This window comes from Grampus griseus (assembly GCF_964374135.1).
Source record: "Grampus griseus genome assembly, chromosome: 2".
In the NCBI taxonomy this organism is placed as follows: Eukaryota; Metazoa; Chordata; class Mammalia; order Artiodactyla; family Delphinidae; genus Grampus; species Grampus griseus.
The window spans coordinates 41,924,917-41,942,449 of NC_139018.1; the positions used below are offsets into that span (position 1 = coordinate 41,924,917).

A 17,533-nucleotide genomic window follows, 5' to 3' on the forward strand; every position below is an offset into this window, starting at 1 on the left:
TGAGGAAATAGCAGGTGCAAAGGCCCTGAGGCAAGTGTATTTTGACATGTTCATAGACTATCAAGGAAAAAAGCATGGTGGAGTGTGTGAATGAGGGAGAAGTGTGGTAGAAGGAAAGATCTGAAAGGTGGTAGGATATGTTAGAAATCGTAAAATGACTGCAGACAAGAGCAAATGAACAGGAAAGTGGAAATTAACATTCATAGAATGTCTATCAAAGGTGCCATGTGATTCCACATGTTTTATAGTCAGCTTTCATAACAGCTCTTCAGAATAGTGTTATCATCATCATCACTATTTCTTTACATATAAAAACAGTAAGGGGGCTTCCCTGGTGGCGCAGTGGTTGAGAGTCCGCCTGCCGATGCAGGGGACACGGGTTCGTGCCCTGGTCTGGGAAGATCCCACATGCCGCGGAGCGGCTAGGCCTGTGAGCCATGGCTGCTGAGCCTGCACGTCCGGAGCCTGTGCTCCGCAACAGGAGAGGCCACAACAGTGAGAGGCCCACATACCGCAAAAAAAAAAAAAAAAAAAAAAAAAAACCAAAAAACCCAGTGAGGTTCAGAAAAATTGAGTAACTTGACCAGAACACACAGCAGGTAAGCGGCAGGACTGGGATACGGATTCAAGCCTAATGCCAAAACCTACACTAAGTTCTCTACACAAGTGCTGCTTCTTTCATCGAGAAAATCTTACTATAAAAACATCATTACCTGGTCTAACATTTTGGTACAAGTTCCTTAGGTCACAAGTAGTTCACAGACTGGCACTATACACAAGGAAAACACATGAACTATCTCATAATAGTGTGACTTACCTATCTAATGTTGAATTTTCATGTTCCCTTAATTTATCTATTACAGGTTGAATTCCCAACATCAGAAATTCATAGCGAAGATGAAGTCTAAAGTCCAAACTTTCCTGAAAGTAAAAGGGTGATGGAATACATTTTTAAGCTCTTTAGACTACACAGTTGGTAATCTTTTTTTAAAAATTATTCTTTAATAATATATGTTTTAAATTGTGGTACAGAGGCTCTTACCACTCCTGCGCCTTGGCTTAGCACTGCATTGATGAAGGACATGATGGCAGTCTTGAGACTCACTTCATCTCGATACCGCCCCGTGCTTTTATCCAAGTCATTAATTAATGTCTACCATGGATACAGATGTAAAAACAAAGGACCGAATAGTTACTAACCGTACACTCATTTTATTAATTTTTTAATACTCTGAAGTTAATTTTTAAAAGCTTGTGTTTAGTCAGCATTACATTGATCCACAGAAAGCTACCTTTTTTTCCTTAAGATTAGTCCTAAAAACTCTACTTTCAAAATTCTTACATCATATATGTTTACATATACATGTATACAAAGTACAAAAGACTGTGCTTCGTTAACTCTGCTTACTTTTTATATTTGAGTATAAACCATGTGGTGATGTAATCTCACTGTTTATATCGATACTACATCAAGACTGGCAACACATAAAATTTTCAGGGAACACCCATTTAGTGGATCAAAAAGTGTTTTATATAATGTGTAGGAAGCAGGGCTACATTTTTAAGTTCAGTACAGTAGTCTCCCCTTATTCAGAGGGGATATGTTCCAACATCCCCAGTGGATGCCGGAAACCATGGATAGTACTGAACCCTATATATATTCCTATATAGACTATGTTTTTCCTACATTAATGGCTGGGTGTTGTATACAGTGTGGGTATCTAGAGAAAGGGATGATTCACATCCTGGGAAGGACTGAGCAGGATGGCACAAGATTTCATCATGTTACTCAGAACAGCTGCACAATTTAAAGCTTATTTCTGGAATTTATTTCTGGAATTTTCCATTTAATATTTTTTAACCGCAGTTGACCTCAGGTAATTAGCACTGTGGAAAGCAAAACTGCAGTTAAGAGGGGGACTACTGTAAATCCACAACCTCAGATTGATCAACTACAGAAAGAACATTCTACTCTCTACCTAAGAAGAAGGAAATGCTTGAAGTCCCATCGTGAATGCTCACCACAGGGGAAAATCTCAAGTTAACATTCCCCCTTCGGGGCCAGGAAAGGCACTGGTCTTAAGGCAGGAATGAAGAAGTGGCGAGGAAGCACCTACCTGAAAGCGGGTTCTCTCGCTGGCGTACTTCTGGTAGTGCAGCATGGCCTGCAGAACCTTCTTGTGGCCCCCGGGAACCAGGCACACAGCGCCCAAGATTTCCAGCACAGCCACCTTCGTCTTAATGTTCTCTGTGCTCAGACTCTGAGCAATTACATTAATACTCTCAGAATGAGCCAGGACGTGAGCCCGACCTTGAGAGTTGTTCATTAGCGCCTTTATACATCCAATGAGAGAGGTATGTATTCGAGACTCTGAGGTCTCGTAGTCCATGGTCTTTAGAAAGTTGAGAATACATGACAGGCCGTCCAAGTCAATGAATCGGGTTACAAACCTGTCACGAGGAGAAGGTTAAAATGTATCAGACTTAAGTCTTTTTGGAATATTTTAATAGCCCTTAACAGAAAGGTTTAGGGGGCTGGTGGGCAGGAGAAAGTAAGAAGATGTAGTTCCTAAAGTAACCAAAGGCTTACATGAAGTCTTCTTAATTGGAGGCCTCCTCCTTGGCCCAGACCCAATGGTCAGGTCTAACCAGAAGTGTGAAAAAAATCTCCAATTGAGTTAAAAAGAACTTAACCGATATGAATAACCAATGAACAGATCTTATAACCACAGAAAACCAGGAACAAGAAGACATTCAGAATATTCACCCTAGGTTAAAGTCATCTGCTGATCCTGTGTTATGATAGCATCCAGTCCTCATGCATGTTTAAGTGTTGACCACTGACCCAGGCACGCCCCATACCAATGAAAAGTCAAAGACCATCCTTAAACTCCAGGATATTTACTTGCCAAACAAATGATAATCTATCTCCTTAGTTTTATAGCAAAAACCTTCTTTTGTATGGCATGCTATATGGAATCCCAATATATAAAACAAATAAAAGCAATACTTTATTACTGTACATTAATTTTTTGATATTTATAGCACTTATTTAACTGTAAAGTCAATCAATGAGAATAATTCACAATACACATCTGTAGGTTAAGCCTCTGAAAAGTTCAAAAGTAACATAACCTGTTGATGTGACTACTCCAGAAATTTCCAAACTTATTTAGCCTTGGATAACCATTAACATCTGAGAATGCAGAACACACATAGAGAGGGAAACACTGATCTTGTTAGGATAGATTAGAAAACTTTTGATATACTACTGTATATGATTTTTGAGGAATCAGTACATTTTTTCCTAGCATTTTATAGTCAAATATAGGGAATTTTATTTCTCAGCTATTTCATCCAACCACATCACCCAGACCTAGCCAAGCTTCATTCATAGCACTAGTGCTGATGAAATGCACCTGTAAGCACCCCCATATCCCACCAAACCTTAGAGGATTAATGGAAAATGAACGTGTGGGAGGCACACAGTAGAAGCTGATTGCTCATCCATTTCTTTTACAACCGTTTTATTGAGATATAACGCACATGCCATAAAATTCATACTTTCAAATGTGTAATTCAGTGATTTTTAATATATTCACAGAGTTGTGCAACCATGGTCACTATCTGATTTTAGAACACTTTAATTATCCCCAAAAGACCATTTTCCTCTCTCCCTAACCCCAGGCAACCACTTATCTTTCTGTCTCTATGGGTTGGCCTTTCCTGGATATTTCATATAAATGGAATCATACAATACGTGGTCCCTTGTGTCTGGCTTCTTTCGCTTTGCATAAATATTTTCAAGGCTCATCCATGTTGTAGCATGTATCAGTACTCCATTCCGTTTTAGGGTTGAAAAATATTCTGTTTTATGGATATGTTACATTTTATTTATCAATTGATCAGTTGATAGAATTTAGGTGTTTCCAATTTCTGGCTATTATAAATAATGCTAATATTCGCACACAAGGTTTTAGGGACATGTTTTCATTTCCCTTGGGCTATATATCGAGAAGTAGAATTGTTGGCTCATATGGCAACACTATGTTTAATATTCTGCGGAAATGTCCAACTATTTTCCAAAATGGTTGCACCATTTTACATTCCCCCCAGCAATGAATGAGGGTTACAATCTCTCCACATCTGCACCAACACTTATTAGTTTCTGCCTTTTTGTATTTTAGCCACCTTCATGGATGTCTGCATATCTTTTAACCGAAGAAAAACAATTTATTGAATGTTCAATGATTAAAGTATTTCATCCACGGTTCAATTACATGTTTTTAATTTAAGACTTCCTCAAGAGTTTGGCTATTGCAGAAAAATAAAGAAGAAAGGAAGGGAAAAAACAAGGGGAGAAGAAAGTAGAAAAGCAGAAAAAGAAAAGAGACAAGTAGTACACGCTACCCAGTATAAAAATTACCTCATTGGTTTCGTCCTTAGTGCTGTCTTCAAACTCTCTATAGTTTTACTTCTCTCTTCTTCCTCTTCTTTCTCTAAAGCCAGCAGAGATTTTCTCTATGCAAAGAAAACTAAAGTTACTTCTTCAATTTTTGTTTTAATTATAGTACAAGTAAGACAAGCCCACAGATTACATGCTATCACTTTTAATACAAATAATCAATAATAATATGACCAAGATTTACTACAAGCCAAAATGTAGACCAAAAGCGCCAAGAATTCCACAAATTCATTCTCTGTACTACAAGTTACTTCTTTTGAATTTAAATAAAGTTTTAAGAAAATGTTGAGAAATCTTAGTAGAGATTAAGTTGTTCAAACACTTGTGTAACTATTCTATAACTATACTCTGATGAAGATATTACTATTTATTTGATAGAAAAGGGAAGATTAGACCTATAGTTAAATATAACAATCTGACAATTAAAGTTAACATTATCACACTATCAAAGAGAGGCAGGCAGCAATCTTTCCATGCTCTCTCTTCCATTTCTCAGTCAAAAAGTGTAATCTTAAAAAAAAAAGTGTAATTTTTTACATTTTTTGTTACATCCAATTATTTTTTAAGAGGAACGATTAAATTGGACCTGATACAAAGATAGACAATTCCTTTGGAGTAAATGCTTAAGTTTTAGAAATGATTAAGGTTCATAGACTTGTTAAAAAGTCTTTTCCATTCCTTTTATGCCATGATCACCTAAATGTACTAAAAGTATCGCCAAGTCTTATGGCCCCAGGTGCTTCTACCCTACGGAACCACAGGTCCCTTGCCTTCCTCCTACTCTTAACATGTGCTTGTCCAGTCTCAGTCTTTTTACTTGTTACCCATTCTGACAAAATGCATGGTTGGGAGACAGATTGGGGTACAGAAAAAAACATCTGGCTCTTATCCACGTGTCTCAATGGTCCAGTCTCTCCCTTTCTTTCAGGTCCACACATCATCAAGGGGTGACTTTACTTAATTTTTTTCAAGTTAACAGTACAAGCATTAAGTAACTAAATGCTAACAAAAACCTAAATTTGACTTCACACTTAGGATGGTGAAGCCCAAAGCAAACATATATCAGTATCATTTATGGCAAGTGGAATAAAAATCAGTAAAGTCTTGTTTTGTAAACTTGAATTGTTTCTGCTAAAGCTGCCCTCTGGCTGGTGATGCGCCCGGACAGCTGTCACCAGAGGATGGTAGGGGAAGAGGCTGCATGCAGAAATAGCCAATGAATTTCTTCACAGCTCCGTGAGACCCATATCCTGGAAAATTGAGCACAAATCCAGCCAAGTACATTTAATCTCCTGTGGCACAGCTGAACTTGTTCAGACTCTTGAGCAATCACTTTGAATCTGCAGCCCAGAATCAAGACTTTTATGAACATCACTTCTTGTTCCTAAGCTTAGTCATCCAAACCTCCCAAATTAAAACTACACACGTTTCTTATTGTGGTTCATTAATACTAAATAAAGATGCATATATTTATCCTTTTAACAATCTTGGAGAGGGTGTAACCTCCAAATAAAGGCAGACTACATAAAGATTCTTCCTAGCAGAGTTAGGAGATTTATGAAAAGTCAAGAAAGTTAAATTGGAATTTCCTTCCCCAATATAAGGACTATTACTTTCCTCTCAAAACAGAAGACAGTATACTCTTCTCTGTGTGTAGTACAATGAGAATTGAATCTAAGATTGTTTATTGTATTGAGAAAGTCGAGGTTACGGAGATGAACCTGACATTCTAATGTGACTTTTCGAAATAGAATAATTTATGTGGAGTCTCAAGTTTTCAAGCTTCACATTTATGGAGAAGTCTAAATTTGCAGCTTTTCGACAGAAAAGGGGATCTGCCTACATTTCTGAAGACGGCTGCTAGGCCAGACATCCAGTACGCACCTTGCCATACACTGGACTGGCTTGTGGCGGCCTCCTTGGGTGCTCTATGCACTTACTAAATCCCTGTTCACATGAGGAGTGGGCAAAGGACGAAGTGCATCCTAGCAGAGGATCTTCCAGTCAAAGCTGCTAAGGTTTACACTGGAACATGCAGGGCCGAGAGAGATGCGCAAACCAGGCACAGAAATCATTCCTGGTATGGAGTCTGGAACTAAGTAAGCTCCTGTTTGAAATATCTCATTGGTGTGAAATCAATAAGCCAACCCGCTAAGCACAATGAACTTCACCTCACATCCTTGCTCCCTGAGACTGCACGCAGAAGCCACACACCAAGAAAGCCCAGGTCCCTCTGGAACACGCACTCTTTTATTATATTGTTTTTCACTCGTTAAAAGCCAGCAGATCACTCAGGGGTCCTTTAAAGAACAAAGCATTCTTGTTATGAAGCTTCCGCAAAGTAACTGAACTTGTTCCACAAAGGGCTTCACAGACCAGTAAGCGCTGCGGTTCTCAACCTGGACTGCTTATCAGACTCTCCAGATGCTTGTCCCACCTCAGAAAAGCTGGGGGTGGAGGCGGGGGGTGGGGGTGGGGGTGGGTGGGGGTGGGGTGGGATTACCAGGTCTCTTTCACGTGCCTAAGGATTTAAAAAACTGAGTTAGTGAGAGGCAAACTGGAAAGGAGTCTCTGAGTTTAGACTGATAGGTTTAAATTCCAGCTCTACCACTTCCAAATGAGATGACCTTGGGCAAGGTAACCTTTCTCTGAGTCTCAGACTCCTTATCTATAAATAGCACTTAGAGGATAGGGTGCTTGTAAGGATTTAAAACAGCATGTAAAGTGCCTGTTACATGAGGCACACTCAACAGCAGTAGCCGCTACTGATGCTGAAGACAGTGGATGATGAAAATGTGGATAACCCCCCCTTCGACAATTCCCAAAGCAGACAGCCAAAGAGCTTAGCTGCCAGGCCAGGAAAGGATCTGGAGGAGTCATGTGCCTTTCCAGTCCCCAGGGATAATGTCTTAGGATTTCTGCTGTGTGCTGCCAGGAATTCTCCAGAGAGATTGGCTAGAACTATGGGAGGATGTGGTGGCCACAGAGAGGGTGAAAAAACCAGAAAACTCAGCGTAGAGTTTCTGGTCTCATCAGGCCTCCTTGCTCCTTTACAGATGCAAGAGTGGTGAGGCCTCATTATTTCATCACCTGTTGTAATGGCTTCTACCCTTAACCCTGGAACGATGCTGGCTCTGTCCTTCAAGCATTAGAAAGCTTTGTGAGGTGTTTAACCCATAAAGAAGAGCAAAGTGACAATTTAAGAGCCTGGAAATGATACTCTTAGAGAGGGCTTTCGATTAGGAAGCAAATATAATTAAAATGTAGATGACTCATGAATGTAGCAAAAGGTTGTCCAAGGAGCTAGATGAAGGAGAAGGGAGGCTCTTGAAGAAGTGTCACATACCAGCACATCACACACCCTCTAGGGCAGGAAACGAGTCAGGCTGAATCCAGAAAAGGCAGGGAGTAAGTCACTAAAGGACAAATTAACCTAACTGTCCCAAAATTTGAAGAAAGGAAAAATCCATGTTATTTAGTACTTCTCCATTGATAGAAGTGAATTCATTAACAAAGGAGCAACTTCCCTTGTTAGACATCAAATAAGGCTGACTTAATTAGAAAGAGAGACAGCCTGCCTGACCGCTTGTTTTTACCCTAACAGCCAAGAACAAGAATTCAGAAAATAGGGACTTCCCCGGTGGCGCAGAGGTTAAGAATCCGCCTGCCAATGCAGGGGACATGGGTTTGATCCCTGGTCTGGGAAGATCCCACGTGCCGCGGAGTAACTAAGCCTGTGCACCACAACTATTGAGCCTGCGCTCTAGAGCCCGCGAGCCACAACTACTGAAGCCCGCACTCCACAACTGCTGAAGCCCGCATGCCTAGAGCCCACGCTCTGCAACAAGAGAAGCCACTGCAATGAGAAGCCCACGCACCACAACGAAGAGTAGCCCCTGCTCACCACAACTAGAGAAAGCCGGCGCACAGCAATGAAGACCCAACACAGCCAAAAATAAATAAATTTTTTAAAAAAATTCAGAAAATAACCTTTATGTGCAGGAATTGTAAATGACTCTATATTATAATTGCTTCGGCGGATGTAGAAAAATCCCTGATGGTTATCACAAGACTCATGTTCTGATAACATATTCATACAAATGCTGAGATCACTCTTTTCTCATCTTTGCTGTTGTGTAGAATGCCTGTTATAAGGACTTGGTGGTTATTTTCTGTTCTTTTCTGCTGTGCTTTTAGAGAAACCCTTGGGGCAAAAGCTTATGCAGTTTCTTCTATAATTTATACAGCCCTGTTTACCATGGTGCTTATTATTCATCATGTGACAGCAGAAGAAGCATCTTCAAAGAAAAAGCTAGAAAAGAGGAAGTTATTAAAAGTCAAGGCCTCTGAAAATTTAGCAAAAGTGTGAATGATTCACATATAGTAGTCAGTTTTTAACTGTTGCAGCAGCAGCAAAATATTAGACAATCTAGAATGTTTGTTCTAAGTGATAAGAAATGAATTCTCCACAAGGGCTCTGTGGATGGCAGGAAAAGGAGAGGTAGAGAAAGTATTATGGAAGCTATCATCTGCTTGAATATAATAAACTCAAAGCTGAGCCTAACAGATTAACTCTTAAAATCGTGTGTCCACAGAGGCAAAGACTGCTCTCCTGTGAGCAGCCTCCAAGTTTTATCAATGTGAACAAGATTTAGCCTATTAAGGCTCGAATGTTGATGACGTGTTTTCTGCTGTGTATTTTTGCTGGATCGACAGACGCCCCCAAGCAGCTCAAAACTCTGACATCACAGAGACATCTATGTGATCAGAATGCATTATTTTAGACACTGAGAATGCATTTTCATCAATTACTGAACCAAAAATCCACATACTGAAGATTTCCCAAGGATATCTCAGCATTATCATTATTACGCCTTTCCATTAAACCACGTATTCCATGAAATTTTTTCTTATTTGTACGAGTAAAAGAGTACCTTCGTACCCTGTAAGATCAAGAACCCAGGAACTAAGTCCTCCGTTTAAAAAAAAAAAAGAAGGATGAGAACAGTGAAGGGATAGTTTCATTGTACTATTCTTAAATAGTATTAACTTTTAGAATGGTGCTGCCCTATCAAAGTTCCAAATGATTGGTAGGAACAATTGCAAGTTAAAGTTGAACAGAGGCCAGATTTATGATTACATTTCCTCTAATAACATTAAACTCACTTATATTTTAGTATGTGCTGATTTTATTTAAAACATACTGGAAAAAATCATTTTGCCAAATACCACTCCTGCCTCCCCTTTCTCCCCAACACTGAGCGTTTGGAATAGAGTTTGGAAAGATAATGACATTTGGTGGTTCTTACTCAAGTGAATACTTATTGTGCAACTGTGCAAAGGCTTTGTACTAAACTTGCATTTTAAACTGTGAGTTGAAGAACAGAAAGGATACCTACAGCAGCCATGGAATTGAGCTGATCAATGTAGAATTCAGGCCAACTTGTTGCTCCCTTGTTTTCTTCCTGGTCCTAAAGAGAAAGAAAAAAAAAAAGTGATATACCACCAGATGTATATACACAACAGCCACAGGCACATCTGACTTCCAGAGCCTCTAGACAATGGCCCACACAAACCATTAGAAGACACTGAGATACAAGATATTTGTCTTTTAATGTTAGCTTTAAATCATCAGACTGTCCCCTTGATCAGGGTGGTCTTCCTGATCCAATTTCCACAGAGAGTGCTGAAGTCAGAATTAGGTGTGACAAAGGGGACATTTTCTGAACCAGCGTTCAAGGGGAGTTGACATGGGAACTTAGCCACACATGGTATGATGCTGTTTTCCTTCAGGGGCGCAATAACATTGGGAAGGGCTCTGTGTTTGTTGCAAGGACAAAGGATCTCTAGGTACTGTGTCGCACTGAGGACGGTATTGCTGCACTACACGTCTGGATGAAGTCCACAAAAGAGGAAAAGCTGCCTTTAACCATGACCACAGGGGGATTCCCTGGCAGCGCAGTGGTTAAGAATCCGCCCACCAATGCAGGGGACACGGGTTCGAGCACATGCCGCAGAGCAACTAAGCCCGTGTGCCACAACTACTGAGCCTGCACTCTAGAGCCCGCGAGCCACAACTACTGAGCCAGCGTGCTATTACTACTGAAGCCCGCGCGCCTAGAGCCTGTGCTCCGCAACAAGAGAAGCCACCGCAATGAGAAACCTGTGCACCACAACGAAGAGTTGCCCCCGCTCGCCACAACTAGAGAAAGCCCGTGCACACCAACAAAGACCCAATGCAGCCAAAAATAAATAAATAAATAAATTTAAAAATGACCACTGGACTTGGCCAATTGTCAACTGGACTTTTTTCCATTAGTTTGTTCAGACTCCAGCAGACAGTAAAAATTTTGAAGAAAGGTCTCATTTGATGTGACCAAAAGTAGATGATACTGCTTCAGATGAGGAGGTAACATAAAGCCCGACATTGGATGGAAGGTAACAGAAAGAACACACATTAGTCCCAAGTCCAGCCCTCATGCCATGACAGCTTGTGAGTTTGAGAAAATGTAACATACCTGAACTGAAGAGAACTGAAACCCAAGGAATTCAGGGACCCATTCCTAAACCGCTCCAGTCAATCCTGCATCTTACAAATCAGGGTGACTTGAAGCCAGCACCAGAGCCCCCAGAGCTTCTGTGGATGGGCGCTCTGTGCCAGCCTGAGCTCACACCTCCCCCTCAAATCAGGTGGCTGTGGCCTCTGCTCCATTGGAGCATTGAGTCCACTTGAAGATGGCATTGTGGTGGGAGATTTCCATGCATGTTTGCAAACCTGTGTGGCTCCAAGTCATTTGTGTGACCAAACAAACTTGAAGGGGAAAATTTCAGCTCTTCTCTAGCTTCACATTCAGAGAACACCTTAGTATAATCGGCATCTCCTGTCCCCTTGGAGAAGAGCTGGGCCAGGTACACAGAGCTGCTACCGGACAATGAAGTAGTTACTACCTATTTACTATGTCAGGATCCCCATCCTTGGGATACCGGCTTCAAGGTAGGGCTATTAATTTCAGTCCTACACTCTACCTAAAAGAAGAGAAACAAACTTTCTCTAAACAAATCTTTCTAGGCAGGTCTACTCTAGTGAGATAAAAGAAACAATTTCAAAACTAGTCTTTAAGTAGCCAGGAAAAGGGGGCAAAGTAACTGTTGCTTACAGTGCCTTGAAAGCTGGCAGTAACTGATATCTGAACTCAGGGAGTTGCATGAATTTCATCTGGAGACTGAACATCCCAGATGATGGGGACAAAGTCTAGAGCAGCAGCTTTGAAGTTGGACTGGATTACACTTCCATGGCTTTAAAAAGCTTAGGAAATCTGATGAGTTTTTAGAACAGCCCCTGATTATTATTTAACATGTTAATAAAATAGCTACAATGGTAGCGTAAATGCTGAACACTTCTCTCCTATTAAAATGGAGTATTAAAGTTTGCAAAACCCCATTGTTACCAATGTTTTCAGCAAGCCAAAACCCACAGTGATATTCAATGGTATTTGAACCTATAAAATGAAATAGAAGGTGCCAGATCTTTCTAGTCCCTCAATCTAGGGCAAATTTCCAAAATTACAACAAAATCACATCCCATGTCTGGGGTCCCATGAGAGCCTGCTGTAAGCTATTAAGTCCTGGTTACTGAAAAGAGATCATTTTAGAAGCTTAAGATTAGTATACAGAGAGAAATCTCTACACTCTGAAAATGCTTTTAAAATAATGTAAACAGATTAAGAGTAGATCTAGATACTGCAGTCAAAATAAGGGGAAGAAAGCTTCATTTTTATTTTACATGCCCCCAGTGCTGAGAAAATCAAATGAGCTAACATACGTGAAAGCTTCTCGTAAAAATACTAAGTGTTATCACTACATCCCTGAGGGCGGGAGGTACTCCTCAGAGTTCTTCATTTTAGCAGTGCATTTCCCTGGTCCTTCTATACAGATGTGTGCTACAGTAGCCAAGAGAAGCTCATCCCTGTGAACCAAATCTCCCCCTCCTTTGTGTGGCTTCTGGAGTCTGCAGTGATACACAGACACAGGCCAGAAGGATCTGAACGCAATTGTTCTCCGAGGTCCCCGAAAGAGCACTGGACACAGAGACTTGCCAAGGGGGAGACTTTCTCCTAAAAAGTCCATGAAAGAGATCACTGATGGAAGGGTAACATGTATAATATTCCTGGAAGGGTGGGTCCTCTGTATTACTAACCTCAAACACGTATTATTCTTTGAGTCATCTGTCTTGGTTCTATTTACTTGTTCTAGAGAAACAAGTGGAAAAATACACAAGCTTGTATAAACTGTACTACTGTAGTTGTAATAGAAGCAACTGTAATATCCAGCACATACAGAGCTTACCATGCATCAAACGCTGTTCTACTCACTGCGCTCTTCATTTAATTTACCCTGTGAGGTAGATGCTGTCATTATACTCATTTTACCGAAGAGGAAACAGAAGTAAAGGGAGGACAGATGTGTTGCTAAAGGTCATCCTGCTGGAAATTCAGAGGCAGTGGGAAAGAATCATGGCAACCTCTTTCCTAAGATTAGACCTCAGGTTAACCACAAGCAATACACATTGAGTGCAAAGCTGGCTTTTCACTCTTCACCACTTCACTATAAGAGACTCAAACATGGTTAGCGGCCAAAAATGAGTTCACCTCTCCCTAAACCCTTAGTGCTACTTTTGCTACATTCAACATTTCTGAATATTATTCTAAGGCCTGACGTCTTACCCGGGCTACCTCTGAACCCTCTCTCTAGACTTTCTGTGGGAACTCTTCTGCCCCTCTATCAACACCTCATCTATCGTTGTAATGTGTGCATGCAGACAGCACTTAAGAAGCTTTTCCCTAACTTGTTCTCCCGTTCTGTTATACAGGTCATGTTATCGGCTGTCTTCATGGGGATTTCTCAAGAGCCCCTGAAGATGAGCCCATAGCACTGACCAGCTGTGGACACTGAAATTGTAAACAAAACCCTCACTAAACCGTACCCCTCTAACCCTACTTTTGGCTACCTATTTCAGTGATTCCATTAGAACTTTTCTCTGATAAGCAAGAATACTGCCTTCATTCTGTTCTTTTAAAAAGTTGCTTTTCCCCTCTCTTTTAAAACAGATTGTAGGTAACCCTTAAAGACACCTAGAGAAGGTTGTCCTATGGGAATACAAGTTCTAGCAATCACATTAAATGCTCTTTTCGTTCTACCTACAGAATGGATAATTCATATTAATATCTAGTTTTGTTTCTTCTTGAAATGTAATAAGCATTTAAGATATATGCCTATCTTTAGAGGATCTATTAAATTAATTAGAATTGAATTGATATAAACATTTTATGTTATTAAATTCTCCACCGATAACTGGTTTTTGAGAATATGTGCAAACATCACTTATATTCAGAGAGATGGTATGATGGAAAAATGACCAGATAGGCCATGCAAAGATGAGGTTCCAGAACTTACTTGTTGGTTTATTCAATCAGCATCTCTTGCTAAGCTTGAATATCTTTGGGCCTTGTTTTTCTTCTGTTCAAAACAAGAGGTGAGACTAGACCATTTCTAAAGTCCCTACAAGCTCTAAGAGTCTACAAGCCTCTAATAGTGAGATGCCATGGAAAACACAGTTTGTTACTATATTTAGTTTGAGGGCCCAATTTTTAAAATCAGTAATTAAAAAAAAAATTATGTTGTTCAGTGACTAAGTTACAAAACCCTTAACTTTCAACAGCTAATTCCTTGACAAGGTAATTAGAGGGGGAAAAAAACTCCTCAACGTTAATTATTTTATTATTTGTCTAATCCAACTCATCCTGTTTTCTTAGGAGCTTGATAGTCGTCAATAAGAGAGTATTCATGGACAAAATTTCCTGCTGGATGGGCACTGTGACACTGCCTTTGCTTTCAACCTGCACTGACTACAGCTTTAACCTCTTTTCTTGGTTTTCCACTTTGCTCCTACAATCTCAAACTCTGAAAAAACAACAAAACAAAAAAACTCTTTGCTAGTAAAGGGAACTTGTAACAGTGCAAGGGACCTTCAAGGACATTGATTTTTTTTTTTTTTTTGTCTTTTTAAATCAGGCTCTAATCAACCAACTCATTTAGAAGGTAAAGAAATACATAGTCTATTTCTAACCTCACTTCATTTCCGACTGACACATTATTCACTCCATATCTCTGGTCAGTGGCTACTAAAAAAAAAATCCAAGAGATCCTCCCCCATTCTCTTTAAATGTTCGACAGTACATTTGTTTTTCTCAGCATCAGTCTGCCCATAATAATAAATTTTGCATTATTCATTTGTCTGCACTCTTTCTGAAGTAAGCATTCACAGCTATATCCCAGACTTCTGTCTCTCGCTTCACTATCCTCTCTCTTTCAATCCAAGCTGACTGTATTCCACTTCTTCTACCACCATCAACAGACAGGCATTTGAATCCTCAGCCACTCGCTACCTTAAGTGACTTCTAGGCAGGCAAGGTAAGTAACCTCTGCATGTGACTCAGTTTTAGTTTCCTTTTCTGTAAAAGGGGTGCCTACCTCATAGGGTCATTGTGAGGATTTAATAAGTTAATACAAGTAAATAAAGATCTGGGAACAGTACACACAGAAGTGCTCAATAAATGTTAGCTAGGATGATAATGATACTCTTTAAGGATCTCCAGCTATGGCTATTCTAAGTCCTTGTTACTAGGACTGAAAAAATTGGAGCAGTTTGGAGGTAAATTTTGTCAGTAATTGTTCACATTTAAAACACACACAGCCTTTGTCAGTCTACTTTCAGGAATTTAGCCCATGATTACACTTGCACAGTTACATATTACAAAGATTTGTTTCACTGCAGTGCTGTCTGAATTAGCATTTAATAAAGTTAACAAGTATATGGAAAGGGGAATGGCTGGATAAACTACTTTGTAGCAGTAGCAAAGAATGAAGTAGAGTTGTGTAATGATATTAAAAATGACCAAGTATATTATGAAGGGAAAAAATGCTTTAAAATATTATTTTCCATCTATAGAAAAAATATGTACACTACAAACATTTCTGGAAATAGATATAATAAAATTTAACAATGGCTACCCCCTGGGTAGCAGTAGGAAAAGTCTTTTACTTATAAACTTCTGTATGATTCAAACTGTCATTTTACTAAGAACATGCACTATTTTCACAATTAAAATAGAAGTAAGTTTGAAAGCATTACGTGTTCTGTTAGGACAAGAGCTCTGCTTTTTCTAATGTTCTGTGTGACATGAGCAACATCAGGTCGAGACTCTGCAACATTTGCGGTGTTTCTGTTCTCTATCCCTGGGGCACCCCTCTGCTCCCTACAGCAAATTATTTTAAAACATTTCTCTAATTATCTCCTCTTACTGGATTTTCTATTTCTAAAACAGACTATTAACCCTAATATCAGCTGTTTATGCAGACAAAGAAATTGAATGATCTGGGCTAAGATGTATGTACCCAAAGCAGGCTAACACTTTCTAAAATTTCCACACTTACATATTTGTGTTGCAAACAATTTCTTGGTAGCAGCTGAAGTCTTTCAGTGACATAAGTGGGTCTCAAAGTGCAGTTTAAACATGAAGTCTTAATGTAAAGAATACTTCTTTTGAAATTACCACAGGGAAAATTTCCAATAGGATCAAGTAATAGTATGTACGACCTGGTACAGTTTTTCTTTAGTTTAAGATGCTCTTAGAAGGCCCAAAATAGGCTGTGCAAAGGTCAATCAATTGTAAAGGACACGTTCTGTGGTTGTTCACTAGACCACAAATCACAGGCAGAAGCAACATGCACTTGGCCAGCAAAGGCCATAAATATCCATTCAGTTACAAACCCATGAGGTTCTTAGATAATACTTGTTAGGAAATAAAGACACACCATTTAACCGTCTAGATTGGCTAAAAATCTTCTATAGCGATATATAATAGTACCATTAACTCAAAAACAGTAGAGACAAACTAAGGTTTAACTAAATGAATTTCAACAGCAGAAAGGTACTATTTCAGTATGATACAAAGTAAACTTCATTCTGATAATGTTCGTTACAGGACAAAGGCAACTAAACACTAATAAAAACCTGTTCCCTTTTTAAAGAAGATTCTCTTAGAAAACATGTTAACTATGATCATATAGGCTCAAGAAATGCTATACCTTGTTAATGATCAAAATAGTCACCTGTTGCATGAAACTGTCATTCATATTCTGGATTTCATGGGTTCAGCCCCATATACTAATGAACACAACAGATGTTAAATAAATTCACTCTATACCTAGAATTTTTATAGAATACTAGGCAGAAAGGGCCAGACAGGTCAAAATATTTTATTCTATTAGGTATGTCTCCATGATGTGTGTGGCATCTAATAAATTCAAGTGAATGATAGGAAACAGATGACAATGTGGGTGAGACCAGGTCCAAGGAACAGGGAAGGAAGAGCAGGTAGGATGGAAGATGGAAAAATATTTTGCAGAAGGCCTTGCTAATAATGACTTCTGCTAACTTTCCCTTCTAGCTCAATAGTAGTATAATTAGCATCTTCTTGAAAGATGGCCATGATGAGGTATGGTACAGCCAGCTTCTTCTGTAAAGGGCCTGATCATATGTATTTTCGGCTTTGTAGACCACAGTCTGTTGCAACTACTCAAGTTCAACTCTGCCCTTGTACAGCATGAAAGCAGCTATAGATAACACTTAAAGAGTGAGCCCTGCCATGTTTCAGTAACACTTTATTTACAAAAACAGGTTATTGGCCAGATTTGACCCACGAGCCATAGTTTGCCAAACCCTGTGCTATATTAAACTTGGCTCTCAAGAGAGCGGGAGTACATCAAAATTCTTAGTTGGTCACCAACTATTTTCCATGCTTTCTCCTCTCCTCGAAGCCACTCTATGTCCAACAGCCCCAATTAAAAGTTAGGATGAGCACATAAGTGTGTGGAACTTGCCCAGTAATGTGCATTTCTGCAAGAGAAGGAGCAGGACCTGCCATGCCTGAAAAGTGTACCTTCTTACCAAGCTCGCTGCTTCCTGAAATCTCACTTTTAAAAACAGCACAGAATCATTAGGTCCTT

At 39.7% G+C, this 17,533-nt stretch overlaps 1 protein-coding gene across 2 annotated transcripts in view; it reads right to left on the bottom strand.

Annotated features, from left to right (window-relative positions):
- Nucleotides 1–17,533, bottom strand: part of DAAM1 (dishevelled associated activator of morphogenesis 1) — a 179,173-nt gene that overhangs the window by 59,274 nt on the left and 102,366 nt on the right. For both annotated transcript variants that reach the window (XM_082647226.1, XM_082647225.1), the window contains 5 exons: nt 9,865–9,936; nt 4,427–4,521; nt 2,118–2,451; nt 1,043–1,153; nt 818–921 (listed from right to left, as the gene is read on the bottom strand). In XM_082647226.1, coding sequence (XP_082503352.1) covers nt 818–921; nt 1,043–1,153; nt 2,118–2,451; nt 4,427–4,521; nt 9,865–9,936 — 716 coding nt within the window. The remainder of the gene's footprint in view (nt 1–817; nt 922–1,042; nt 1,154–2,117; nt 2,452–4,426; nt 4,522–9,864; nt 9,937–17,533) is intronic.